Here is a 13,958-nt window from a genome sequence, read left to right on the forward strand (position 1 = left end):
CAGTGGAAGTATGTCACAATTGTACTTGAATTCAGTTTTCTCCAAGCAACATCAAGGGGACTGAAGGGCATTTTGTAGGCTGCTCTGCACCAGCATCACGTGTGCTGGCTGAGCAAATTCTTAATAAGTGTAGTGCCCTGCTAAGAACCACCTGTGTGCAGGATACGAGAAGGCACGACGGGGAGAAAGGCAAGCAGCAGTGTTTATGATGGTGGCCTTGATTTTCTGTTAGTTTTATTCTCCATACCGGTCTTAGTTTCTTGCATTGCATAACAAGAGTCTCTACTTTGGAAGCCTTGATACGATGAGGTGGCATGCGAAAGTTCATTCGCCAGTTGCCTGCTCCTAAATTCACGTACAATGTGATGCCTATGGTTGAAAGGATAGTTCACATCTACCGTCATGGCCATGAATGACGCGAGCTAAGACTTCCAGGGCTAAACCTAGTACACATACGCAAATACCCAAGAAAGTAGATGGGCGTGTGGCCGCCACAGTAGCTCAATTAGTACGAGCATTGCACATATAATGTAGAAGATGTTAGCTTATCTCCCACCTGCGGTAAGTGGTCTTTTCATCAGTTTTCACTACCTTTTTCTTTATTACTTCTACATTAAAGGAAACAGGTTATTTCACCTGTGCTTTCCCTGGCTTCATTGTCTGTTGACTTCACGTGGCTGTGGCTAACAGAAATGCCGCCCCTCGGTTCTCTTTGTTCTTCTCTTATCAGCAGGTGTGATATGGTAGGTTCTGATTGGCGAGATTTTCTTCACATTGTTACCAGTGAGAAAGGAACCAACCATGAAGCTCTTGTTTAAACGATTTTCATTTGCTGGCGATGTATGCAGTGGGGATGTGGTTAACCATTCTCTGTTTTTATTCATAGGTTGGCAAGGAGGTGAGGAATGGCTAAGGTCGGAGTTTAAGGTGTACCTAGTAAGTCTGCTGAAGACAGCTCAGTTAGAAGGTGGGTTCAATTCAATTTCGCACTTTGCGCATGCTTGCTGCTTCCAGCCATTCTGGCTGTAATGCAGTTGTTCTAATTGTCTGAATTCCAATAGGCAAGTTTGGCATCATTAGCCATGATGAAAGTTCAACTTTTTGGTAGAACAAATGGTTATTGCTCTCTTTGGTACAATTGTAGCAATAACAGTGACATAACTAGTTCTTGAAAAACCTCATTTTTTCCCCCCTAGCCAGAGCTGCCCATTGTGTGCGATATTGTTGTGGGTAAAATCAACAAAGCTAGGGTGCGTGCATTGTTGTAAAAAAAAAAAAAAAAAGAAAACAAAAGTATGTGATTGAGTGACCATTGTTTCATGATGCTGTAACAATTGTCACTGCAACTGCATGGTCAGTTAATAGTTCTAAAACCATTCAACGCTACTTGCAGACATTTTTCTTTTTTTTTTTTTTTTTCATGCCACATACCTGAGCTCCAGTACACTGGTCACATCTTTGGAGAATGCCATTCACTGCATGGGTTGTGCATATTCAAGTCTCCTTGCAATGTTATAAAAATGACACTGGTTTTAAGTGTACAATAAGAAAAAAATGCAATAGTCATTTTCACGTACACAAAGTCATGGACTAGTACTTGTTACCATAAGATGACATTATTGTGCAAACAGTTTAGCTGCATGCTATTGACATAGCAGCTTGCAACCGTTCCATTAAATCCTTGAACAGCCCATAAATCACCAAGAGAATGTGACTGATTGCCTAGAGTTCTGATAATGATTTTTTTTTTTTTTTTGCGATAGAATGATATCCTTCCTTTAGAAATCACTGCCTGATATGCGTGTGCATCACATTCAATCCTAATTGTTATAATTGATTATTAGCTCACATTCGATGTGTCCCACTTTTAACCTTGTGCACTTGTGCTCTATGACACAACCAGATGCTGTCAGTGGTAAGGGCCAGGAGGCATTCAATACCGCCTTCCTCAGTGCCTGGAAGACGACGCACAACTTCAAGATGTGGAACAGTGTGGAGCACCCTTGTCTTGTAGATATTCCCTCAGGGTGAGCAGGCACATGCACTCGACTTGCTGTTTGATGTGCAAGTGCAAATTGATTGCTTGTACATGCATGTGCTCTTTAGCTCAAAATGCCACGTGTATCGCGTTCAGTACTTTGCTGGTGTGAAAGACCACTTTCGGCGCACTGCAGCAGGGACAGTGCAACCTGGTCGCTGCTACCGTTACGGTATCTTTGGCTGGTTTCTTTGTCTTGGAGAAGTCAGATCCACATCCAGATCCATAGCCATTCTCAATCCAAACAGAGCAGCCGATTGCTCATTGTTGTTAGCTTTGCAGAGCAATGAGAGTGCCAGAAATAAACGCTAACCTCGAAAAGTGCTTGGCCCCAGTACTACCAAAATACACTGCTCTAAATGATGTCAATAGCCAATGTCACATCACTTCACCCTGGTGAGATTTCACTCTGTTCAAAATGTTGGAGTGCTTTGGAATGCAACTGCTCGAGCGTATGGAACTAGCTGAATGCGTCTTGATTACTCCATTTTTGTCCAGTGAAGCATGGTATTGCATTTCTGAATGTTCACTCGATTACACAGAAAAATGAAAATGAAATTATACGGCTAAGCTCATGTTTAATCGACACTCATCAGCTTTGAGCACACTGTTATCTTTATGTGTTAGGCAACAATTTATAGCAAGTACATCTGCACCACATTATGTCTACATAGTGTTTCAGCAAGTCCTAGTCATATGCAGCCACCTCATTTGGTCTTTATAAACTTTAGTTAAGTAAATGATCATTTTTAGTGTCCATTCACATGGCTTCATACATTCCTTGAAGTTCTAGCACCACTTTTAATTTGTTTTCTCTTATAGTCATTACTACAAGGGCCAGCTGACTGTTGCTGACATGAAGTTGCGGATTTCTCAGTAAGTTGATGAAAAGAGATGTTTGCATGTTTGAAGTTAGTCTGAAGCACACTTTATGTGCTGATTTACTGTTTTAGCTCAATGTTTTGTACTAACAATGTTATATGTTAATTTGATGATTTGCTGTTTTTACTCACTGGATCTACTGCTCCATTTCATTTAATCACTCAGCAGAAATTAAATGTAAAAAATATCAAGTGTAGTTGGGATCGTGCTACTATTATGCTACTTATCTTGTACTTTCAGAAATGTACAACATTACTATAATAAATCTGAAATTTGAATATGTGGTTGTGTTAAGTTATAATTTGACAAATAATGACAAAAGAAAAAGAATGTCTTGAGTTTTTTTTTTTTTTCTCTGCTTCAATGCAATGCCAGAAACAGCTCTGGATGGCTGCCAGTATAGTTGTTAGACGTCTCGGTGCTCGTACTGTGGTCGGAGAGTACGAGGTATAATTAAAGAATGCGTACTACAGCTCGTTAGGTCCTGATATAAAGGATGTGCAAGGCGTGCAAAAAAGGGCTCAACTCGTCACAACAATGTCAGAAACAGCTTTGAATGGCTGCCAGTCAAGTTATTAGATATCTCGGCACTCGTGCTGTGACCACAGACGGTGCATGACAGTGGCCCTTTCCACTCTTAATATGCTTCACCGCATAACAGGGCACTGTACAGCGGCGAAGCTGACCTAAGAGAATTGGACATTATGCAGCGCGTATTAGGCCTTTACCTCACGTGCACTCTTCAGTGCATATCTTGATGTGAAGCAAACTGAGTTAGGCCTCCACACAAATGGCTTGGATTTAAATCTGACTTCAGCTAGCTACCTAGTGTATATTGGCAATTATGATGCAGCTCTGCTGCATGATGCATATTTATTGGGGGAGGGGAGGTGAGGGGGGGGGGGGCATTTTTCAGGAGATTTATGGCCGTGTTCATTCAATCTGGGGGATTGGTTGAAATTCTGGAGTCTCCCGAACAAATCGGGGGAGTTGACAGGTATGCTCGTAGGTTGCAATGGCTTCAGAAAGTTTGGTGAGAAATGGTTGCCCAGGACCTCGAAAATTGTAGTCAGAGAGGCATCAGATGGTTTCACAGGAGATAACAGATTGTGGAGGAAGGTGTGTATGTGGCTGGGCCATAACTTTTCTGAAAAACAGTGTGGCTGTGGTCAGCATGTTCACGGTTGCAAGAAAATGCAATTCCACTCTTTCCTCGTGTTCGTCCCAATTATGCTGACCAGCCAATGGCTCCAGCTTGCCGACAGACAACATTGCGGAATACTTGAGGATGTTGGCAGTTGCATTTAATCATCTACAATTCTACATCATCATTATTTTAATGTTCCACACCAGTGTCTGTGACCCAAGGAGCAGCAGCTGCAAGAAAGACACCTGTGCTCCAATTGCAGCCTAGACGCTGTCTTATTTTATTGCAATACTACTGAGACATACACAAGAAGCTTAATAAGTAGCTGATATCGAAAGTGAACATGTGTGTTGTGCCACCTCTATATAACACTCCTGTGCTCTGGTGCATACAACATGCTGCACCTTGGTCGACGGAGCACGTGGCTTGCAGTACGATGGTACAGTCACATTCAGTATAAGCTGCAATGTGGTGCCCGTGGTCAAATAGGCTCCCAAGACTACATGGCGGGGCCGATGTATGAAAAATTGGAGCATTCTAAACACTGTTTCAATTACAGCTTTTTATTAAACCAAGTGTTTATATGTTGGAACCACTATGCAGTCTTGGGAGGGACCCTTTATACCCTGGGCACCGTGTTGCAGCTCATATTGAATTTAACTGTACATGCGGTACATGCTGTGCCGTCTGGACGCCAGTATAAGGGAATGCTTTCTTGCTGCTTATAAAAGTATCTGCTTGTGTAAAGCAACGAGCACTTTACGGAATCAGAGGCTTGAAACACTCTGCCAGCGCGCTCATAAAACCCTGTAAGACCCGTTACCTTGAATGCGCACTACGACAGCGAAGATGGATCAGTGTTAACAGCTGCTTTCATTTAGCTTATGAAGATGCACCAGGAAACTGCTGTCTTTCACCATCCTTTGGAGGTGTGCAGCGGGCTTACCACTGACTATTCGGCTTAACCCACTGGCCAATTCAGGCTATGAGTGCGGACAATTGGTATAATGAAATATTAGATATTAACGAAGTAAGTGTGGCTTACGTTCAACTTCATTATAGTGACGTTTTGCTCTGCTTGGTCAATAATTGTACTTGTCGACTCTTTCACAAGTAAGTTGAACAGCTGTTTTCTCCTTTCCTTATTGACATATATATTGTTACCTTATCACTGTTAACATGACTGCACAGACACAAACAATGCATTGCCAAACTTACACTGTTAGAAACAGCTTTGGCTGCAGTTTTATAACCTTCTAGTTTTGGCCATGCTAAAATATTTATTATTATTTAAAATATATTATTTGTATTTGAGGGATCATGGGCAGCAATTGTGAATATAGTGAACATTATGTCAGAGGGGCCTCATTAAATGCTTTTTGTATATTTTTTCATGCATGAAAAGTGTAATTTGCTCACAAGTATAATTTTTCACCGAGTGATTCAACTTATTTGGTAATTAGAGTGAGGGAGATTGAGAAACCCTAATTATGAAGATATCTCTGCTATTTGCAAGGCTTGCTACTTCATATGAAGATTTAGGTGATATGAATGTAATATGAAGAAAAAAAAATTTGATAACAATAATTAACGACTACAGCAAGATCAGATATGGTCTTATGATAATGGTTTTGAAATCTACACACACTTGAAGTACAACTGTGCATGTCAAACAGACAGAGAAACGCAGTCTGGCTCTAAGTCTAGGCAAAATTATTCGGACAATCATGTTAGCCTTACAGAAACCAGCAGACTGCTTGTTCCCAGTCTGCTGCTGTCCTACATTTGTCTGTGTTTTCGATGTGTAGCTCCATCCAAAGTTCGGAAAGGGGCCGCAAACTCAACCAGGCCGTGGTGTCTACAGGGAGAGCCATGGCACAGACAACAGGCAAGGTTGTTGGTAAGCAGTAAATTCTCTTTCTACTCGTTGTCCTTGACCAGTGGAGACCATCATCCATGCCATCATGGATGGCCTCTGACTTTTTGTTAGAGAGGTAACAGGGGGGGATACAAGAAATTTTCAGCAAGGCACATTATTTATTTCACAATGATTATTAAATAAGTTTTTTTCCATCAGTAAAGGGGAGCTACATAGTACCAACAGAATTAATGAGTGCATACATTGCGTTTTCAGCTTGAAAGACTCGTGCCATCATTCTTTGCCATAACCTATTTTTATACTATCGTGACAAGAGCTTTAGCGACCCATTTCATCTCTTGCTGATGCGCAGCACAGGGCACTTCACCGCAAATGCTCGAGGACACCAAATTAATTTTTGTAAACTGAACAGTGTCAATATTCTTTCAGTGGCGATATGTAAGCTCGTTGAGATGGGGTGGCAGCACAAGTCTTTTCGGCTGAGTGTGCCAGCCCTAGCCACCCCTTGGTGCAGTTCGTGCATGCCATGCTGAGTATGCTGGCTCTTGGTCAGATTACCAATGCTAAGCGGCGATGGACTTTATCATTTCATGGGTAGAGAGGTCCACCTGGGAATGAATGATGTGACTTGGTTCAGGAAACTGAAGACATGAGAAGAACGGGTCAAATAGATGGCACACATGCAACTAAAGAATATTGAAGAAAGCAGCACACTTTTATGCAGAAAAAATTACTGAAAATAGAAAAGGAACAATCAAAATGTGTGGTTTTAAAACTGCAGACATATGACAGAAACGGAAAATTGCACCATAGAAAAAAGACTTCTTAATGAAAGCTGACCTACACACCGCATGATTTCTAAAGAGATAGGTCAGATTCACTCTTGTGTGCACCTCAATCTATGAAGCACCGAGTTGGCATTTGTCGAGTTCTTGATATGAAAAGCTTCTGATTGGCTGAAATTTAGACACCTGCAATTTCTGCCATCTTTGTCTTTGTTTAAATAATAAAGACCATGTTCTGCTTGAAATGCATCGACATGACAAAGCGCACGGCTGAGTTCACAGAAATCCTGTCTACGACGTGCATGTCCGCCAGTTCACTTTTATTTTGTTGCGTTGCTTTATTCTTGCCCCTTGGCTTGTGCAGGTGGTGCTTTGACATCTGCAAAATCAGTTGTCTCATCTCTGTGGTCCCACTTCAGCCCACCAACGCCTTCCTCGTCTACCGAATCGGTTCCTCCGACGTTGCCCAAAGAAGAGAGTGTCGAAACAGTGTCAAGCCCCAAGGAATGACTGATTTGCACCTTGCACTCTTTTCTGCACTGGAGATATTTATTTTAAGACAATAGCTGAGCTTTAATCGAATGCATGCCATACACTTGTGGCCCTCATGTCTACACTCGTAGCCAAGCTGCTCCTGCTTTGTTTTTCTTTTTAAAGTTATTTGCACCTCTGTGGTACATACATGCGTTTACCTCGACAGAGGTTGGGCAGTGAAAAAAAAGAAAGCTGTGGCAGCATGGAAGACAGTCATGTATCCTATACTCTCGTACTTTGCATCTGTGCGGTGTATGCCACAAGATCTGAGTCTTTGTCGACTCAGATTTTGTCGACGCAATGTTGTCTCTGTGTTGATAGGCTGGTCTACTAACATGCAAAATGATGCTCTTTGTGTTTTCTTTTTAATTTCTTTTTATTCGTGTATATATTTTTGTAAAGGTTGAGAGGTTAAACTGCAGTAGCTCCTATAGGGGAAAGCAGGCTGTCAGTTGCATTATGCTTGTGTTTATATCAATGTCTTGTGCATTGCTGGCGTTCTTCAGCTTGTGTTACGTTTGTTGATGATGCTGTAACTGACTTTTGGTACAGTATCATGAAAAATTATACATGGCCCCATCTATGAGTCATGCTAAAGTCTGTTGGTGACTAAAAAAAGAAAGAAATGCATGTGTAGCAAATTTTGTTTTTCTGTAATGTCCCATTTGGTGATTACTGTAATAGATTTTTATTCACAAACTCCACATTTAGCGTTTTTCAGCCTAATCCTAAAATTCACAAATATTTGTGACGCAAAATTTTTCAAAAAGAAATGGACCAGGGCCCATATTTTGTCACAGTTCATTTCTTTTTTTTTGGGGGGGGGGGCTATGGTGGCACTTTAGGACAAGTTGAAAAACTAACACTCACATTATGTGACATGTGTGCATAAGTTTACTAATTTTCATTTCATTGTAGATCACAAGTATTATAGGAATAATGAGTTTGCAGAATGAATCACGAGTAATGAAATCACTAATGAGAGACTCAACAAGGAGAGCTGATGATGTAGAGGTCATGGCTGTTGGCTTTTTTTTTAATGCCTTGCTTTCAGAGTAAAGTCTTTGCCAAAATTCTGGAAGCCACATGAAAAATGACAAGATTCAGGAAAAGAAAGAGCAGTGTGCCTTTCAAAAGCTGTGAGGCTTTAGAGCAACAAAAGTTCTGCAGAGACCCCAATGCACAGATTGCCAGCAAGTTTAATCATTTTGTCAGTGGCTTTGAGAAATTTGGCAAAAACTCCTTATTTACATTGACAATATTTTTTAACAAGAAGCTTTAGCTTGGTGCCAACTTCTGTTTTCTTATTCAAGTGCATGTGAAACAGAAATTCACTTATTGGACAAATTGTAGACAGAGTTCAGTGAAATATTCAAATATTCAAAGTTTCTCATTGTTAGTCTTAGAATTTTTATTTAGACCTTTATTTATCTCATGAAAGTTGGCTGACAAAAAAAAAAAAAATAGGAAATACAAAACTGCAGTATTAGGTTCTTAACTCAATAACTCAGCAACAGAAACAGATATAGCATTTCTGTAAATTATTAAAATGTCTAAAATGGGCAAATTGGATGTACGACAAATGGCTTTCTACTGTTACTGGTATATTGTGGGTGTAGCATTTTTGAAGTTAATAAAATTTAAGTAATAAATTACATATAAATCGTAGTGTATGGACGTGGCTTCATCCACTTTTAACTCTCTAGCAGTAGCACATTATTCTATATCTGTTTTTGTTGCTTAAGTATATTAAGTTCTAAACTAGCTTTGTCAACTTCTTCAACTGCAATGTGTTAGCTTTATTAAATATAAAGAAACATAAATAAAAATTCTACAGGCATCATTCACTAGTATTCGACTCTTAATCCTTTTTCTTTCAATTTAATTTAACAAATTTTGTCCATATCATTCAACTGGTGCTTAGCAATAAAGTAGTTTTTGCATTTTGCATGTATTCGAACGGGGAAAGGCTCAAGCTAAAGCTTTTACATTAGTGAAACATTTGTTTCCCAAATGTCTGCGTTGGGCTCCTCGGGCAACCTTGTGTTCCTCGGGCAACCTTATAGCTCTCTGTATAGTGAGGTTGTCCAACATAAAGGTCTCAAGTAGACAGTTAAGTTGCAAAATGTGATAAGTTTTGTCTAGTCTGAAGTGCACCATGTGATACATATGTTTGACAGATGTAAGCACACCATTTTGGCTCAGGTGCAACACTTTACTTTCACAGCTCTGTGCTTTCTGTTTTTGCTGTGTGAGTTTCCATAATGGTTGCTGGTATGCTGAACTGTATTACAGATGTGAGTCAGTTCTGCCAGCATTAAATCACAGCTGTTTGGTAATATGGCAATTTGTCATTACTCAGACCATGGCCGCTGTTTCTCTTGGGTTGTCCAAGTTATTTCTTGTTTCCTTTTTTTTTTTTTGAACAAAGATCGTAATAAAGGTTATGTTGATGCAAGATCAAACTAAATTTGTATCAGTGATGAAGTTTACAACAAACAGTACAATCACCACACTCACATTTTCATCAGGGAAGAAAAAAAGCTCAAAGTTCACTTACACGAGAACTGCAAGTTCCACATGTAGTATTTTGTTTCTCTTGCAATTGGAGGTGGTTAATTAGATATTGATGCCTCATAGTTGCTGAACCACGGCATTATTTATTGGGTACTATGTATTCACGGACCTTGAATATGGTGCCTTATTCTGAATGTATAACTTTTGATAACATTACTTTCAGTGGCTGCAGATGACTTTCAGTGGCCACCGTGGCTGAGCTACTAGGTAAAAGGCTAATTGGTCTAATTAGGCATTGCATTGGAGCTATGTCACCCAAAAGTGAAAAGTATCTTAGAAATTGAAAAGACAAAAATGCGATGGTGAAAGAGTTGAAGGGAAAATAATTACTCCTGATGGGCAGGAAGTCGATGAGAAGCAATAGACGAAGGAAAAAAGTTGACAATTTTGCCTGAAGCTAGACAGTGATAGCAAAGTATACCACTACGCTCCTCGAACAGTGTTGTATCTAGGTGGACATGGTTTGAAGCAGCACGCTAGGCAGGCCCACAGCCAAATTACAGGAGAGCTGTTAGAACCACGCTATAAAGATTGTTCCGTCACCCGCAGCTGAGAGAGATTGAAAGCAGAGTATAAAAATAGCATCGCGCAACATAGTGGATGCGAGGTGGAGAGGAGGAGTGAGGCAGGTGGTAGTTGGACGCGTAGAGCTGCTACCAACACCGAATGCGCCCGGTGTAAGTATATTCTAGGCACTGTACCGTGACTGCAGCTGACGCCTTTGGTGGCGGCTCGGCAGGTTTCAAATAGAGAATTGGACACTCGTCGCTTCCGAAAGACTGAAGCGAGACATTGCTAATCTTAGCTACTTTAGGCTTTCCCCAGCTCCGCCGCTCTCTGGTGTTTGCGATAGCAGAGCCACACATAATTTTTTGAAGGGAGGGTGTTCTCCAGCAAAGCTCCCACCACCCCGCTATGCAAAGAAACTTGTCAACAGCTGCTCACCATGTGCAAGACTGAGCAGATCTTTCCGTGCCCATGTCCTATGGCGCTGAGTATATCGGCCGACCATCTTTTTATTTTTGGCTCCGAGTAACGCTGTCTTATTTTTAATAATGAAATGTATTGAGATGAATCGTCCGTATAAAAATATTATACTATTAGGAAGATTCATCTGAAAACTAAAAATATAAAACTATTATTAAAATAGCATTTAAAAAGTAACATAATTTTCATACTGCGATTGTTACCGAAAATAATTACTGAAAAATAGGTGCTTTGCGTAAATAGTCAAGGCCTTCAGCAAGTGACCCCCCCGAAAAAAATTCCTGACGCAAGGTAACTACTGTTTGGCAGGAGCAGCGCCCTGGCAGCTACCAGGCATCTGAGAACACTAGCGCCATGAACGCTGCCAGTGGCGTTGCAGGCGGCACACCTCGACATTACATGAGATGAGACTGACTGGAAACCATCAGCATTAGTCTGCGCCTAGTGAAATATTAGATCTGTAAAGAGCATTGGTGCCAATACCAATGAAATTGCATCACTTTTAGATTTTGAGCCCTAATATCATTCTGCAGGTTTTAATGATTTAGGATAAAAGGCATACACTGTAATTGAAATGTTTTATGACTGTTCCTTGCACTCTGCAATTGCCAAAATTCTGACAAATAAATCAAGAACAAGTTTGGTGAGAGCAACTCTGGCATTTCAATATTATATCATCTATCTAGCCTATTGAAGAATTCATATGGGCCACCGCATCAACGGCAAAGACGATGGCGAGAATTTGTCAGTAGTGTACTAAAACTGTGCTTACAACCAACTATTGGGAAATGTTAGTTTTGAGTCTTGGTAACATAGTTGCACGCAGTGATGAAGTGTACAGTTTATTGCCAACTGTAAAGGCCACTGCTGCTGTTGCCAGTGTGTGGCAATTTCAGTACGTTGATGCTAAGCTTGCAACCAGTCACTCAACAAGACATTTGGCTTCAAACTTGCAATGAACGCTAGTGACCATGAATTGTCCAGGATATTGTTTTGTTCGAGACAGCTTTCATATGCTTTAAAGTGGCACTGAGGAGGATTGTTAGATTAACCTGGATTGGTAAATTAACGCTTCTGTAATACCACAAATGTTGTTCTTACCATGAGCAAAGTCTTTGCGAGCCAGGAAATACTAAAAAAACAAAAGACAGGTTCAAAGTTCTCGTGCTAGATCCTCGTAATGTCACAAGCTTTGGAGTGTGTTTAGTATTAGTTAATAGTAGGGATGTCTGAATATTCAAAATTTTGAATATGAATGAAATAGCCCTTGCTATTTAATCAAACAGCCCTTGCTATTTGATTTGTATTCAATTCGAGAATTGACTATCCAATGTTGTTGAATATTTGCTTCTGTTCGAATGCAGTGGAATCTCGTTGATACGATCTTCACGGGAACAGGAAAATAAAACATGTCATCCGAAAGTCGTATTATCTGAAAAATAATCGTATATAAGGAAAAAAATAGTATATACGAAAAAAAACAAGTATTATCCCGAAAAGATGTATTATGCAGAATCATATAAACGAGATTCCAATGTACAAGGCATAACAACACTTATTGGAGTCTCAAGAGAAGAGATCTACGCAAGTGAGGGCTGTTCCGAATTATTTGACTGCAGGAGAGCAGTGGTTGTTGAGCAGAGGCTCCACTTCCTGGCGAATGCACGGAATGGATAGCTTCTGCTCAACAATTTCCAGTCATTTACTGAGTATCCCTTGCTTTTAGACACCCTATATTCAAATTTCCATGTTTTCATTTATGCAAAGCAATATAATATTTAACCAGTCTAACCATATTTATATTCCTTTAAAACAATGTGCAGTGGTGTATATCATACGTATTTCTCACCTTCAACAAACACACCGCCACTTGTATCTGGCGACCTGCTGTCCACTTTATCTTATTACTGTCATTGTCGGTGCGGGATTGAGATAACTAAAGTGCTCGTTTATCATTTACCAGCTCCTCTCTTGAACAGTCTTCTGGTTGCAAATGGTATTACATGCATGTATGAAATAATGTAAAAGAAGTTGTTTTTTTTTTGTCAGATGGACTGCACACAAACTTTATATTTCATTTTGTTTATAAAAGTAAGAAAATAATGTATATTTGATTTCATATTCAAATGTCACTTTTCTAGAATATTTGTATTTGATTTTATTAAGCAATTTCACTATTCAAATGCCCCTAGTTAATAGTTTGCTGATCAGCAATGATTACATTGCACTCTGGAGGAATCAAATACTGAACCTAATTTATTTCTAAAACTGTTTCCGACCAAAACAGGTGTATATATGAAAGTATTGCCGCGGTGACTTGGTTACACTGAAGTAGCATGTCCTTTGCTCTTCACTTGACATGGTAAGCATATTACTGTGCAGCAGTTCAACAAGCAGCGTGTATGGCGGCATGAGCGGCTGGGCTCACCTGCCAGCATTGCACGTACACAAGGCATCACGCGAGGAGCTCACCTAATGAGATGACACTGTGTCTGGGCCACAGAAGAGGAGAAGTGGTAAACAGTGCTTAGAGGGCAGTTGGATGCCAGCGGAGAACTTGGCTAACTTCTACTATTCTAGGAACAGTGACTTTGAGTTGTAGGCACAGGCTCACTCTTAATAAATATCAGTTGAAAGTCAGTGCTTTTTCAGTCATATTGCCTCCTTCTTTTGTAGCGTGTCAGTTATAGCACTACCCGTAAAACATGAGCCAGTACCAACTTGCTCAGTTTACTATTCTTTTTAAGAATAGCTTTGTTTTTATTCATCTGTGTTGCTCAAGGTCACTACAATACATGAAATCTACGATGCTACACTGCAGTGCCGGCGTGACAATAAAGAAGAGGAGCTTTTTTTCTCTGCTAGTAAGCAGTCTTCTTCGGCCGAATGAAGGCAAATCAGCATTGACCAGACTTAACCGTCACTGTTGCTCTTCGACATCCATTTAAAACAATGAGCTTTTTTGATTTGTTCTCTCAGACTGCCCAAGACTATCCGAGATGCTGCATACGCACATTGATTGGCTGAAAGCAGCGGTTTGGACATTGCTGGGCAGTCCGGGACAACAAATCTAAGAGGCCTGCCGGTGCACTATTGAGGAAAAGATAGTTTATGGTTCACAGGAACTGT

At 40.3% G+C, this 13,958-nt stretch overlaps 1 protein-coding gene across 1 annotated transcript in view; it reads left to right on the forward strand.

The window, feature by feature from the left end:
• LOC119443070 (late secretory pathway protein AVL9 homolog) overlaps window positions 1–8,743 on the forward strand; it is a 34,566-nt gene extending 25,823 nt beyond the window's left edge. Inside the window, exons 13-17 of the mRNA XM_037708214.2 lie at window positions 887–967; window positions 1,904–2,027; window positions 2,861–2,914; window positions 5,876–5,967; window positions 7,096–8,743. Coding sequence (XP_037564142.1) covers window positions 887–967; window positions 1,904–2,027; window positions 2,861–2,914; window positions 5,876–5,967; window positions 7,096–7,241 — 497 coding nt within the window. The 3' untranslated portion in view covers window positions 7,242–8,743. The remainder of the gene's footprint in view (window positions 1–886; window positions 968–1,903; window positions 2,028–2,860; window positions 2,915–5,875; window positions 5,968–7,095) is intronic.
• Window positions 8,744–13,958: the final 5,215 nt, after the last annotated feature.

Source organism: Dermacentor silvarum, chromosome 2 (assembly GCF_013339745.2).
Source record: "Dermacentor silvarum isolate Dsil-2018 chromosome 2, BIME_Dsil_1.4, whole genome shotgun sequence".
NCBI classification, from domain to species: Eukaryota; Metazoa; Arthropoda; class Arachnida; order Ixodida; family Ixodidae; genus Dermacentor; species Dermacentor silvarum.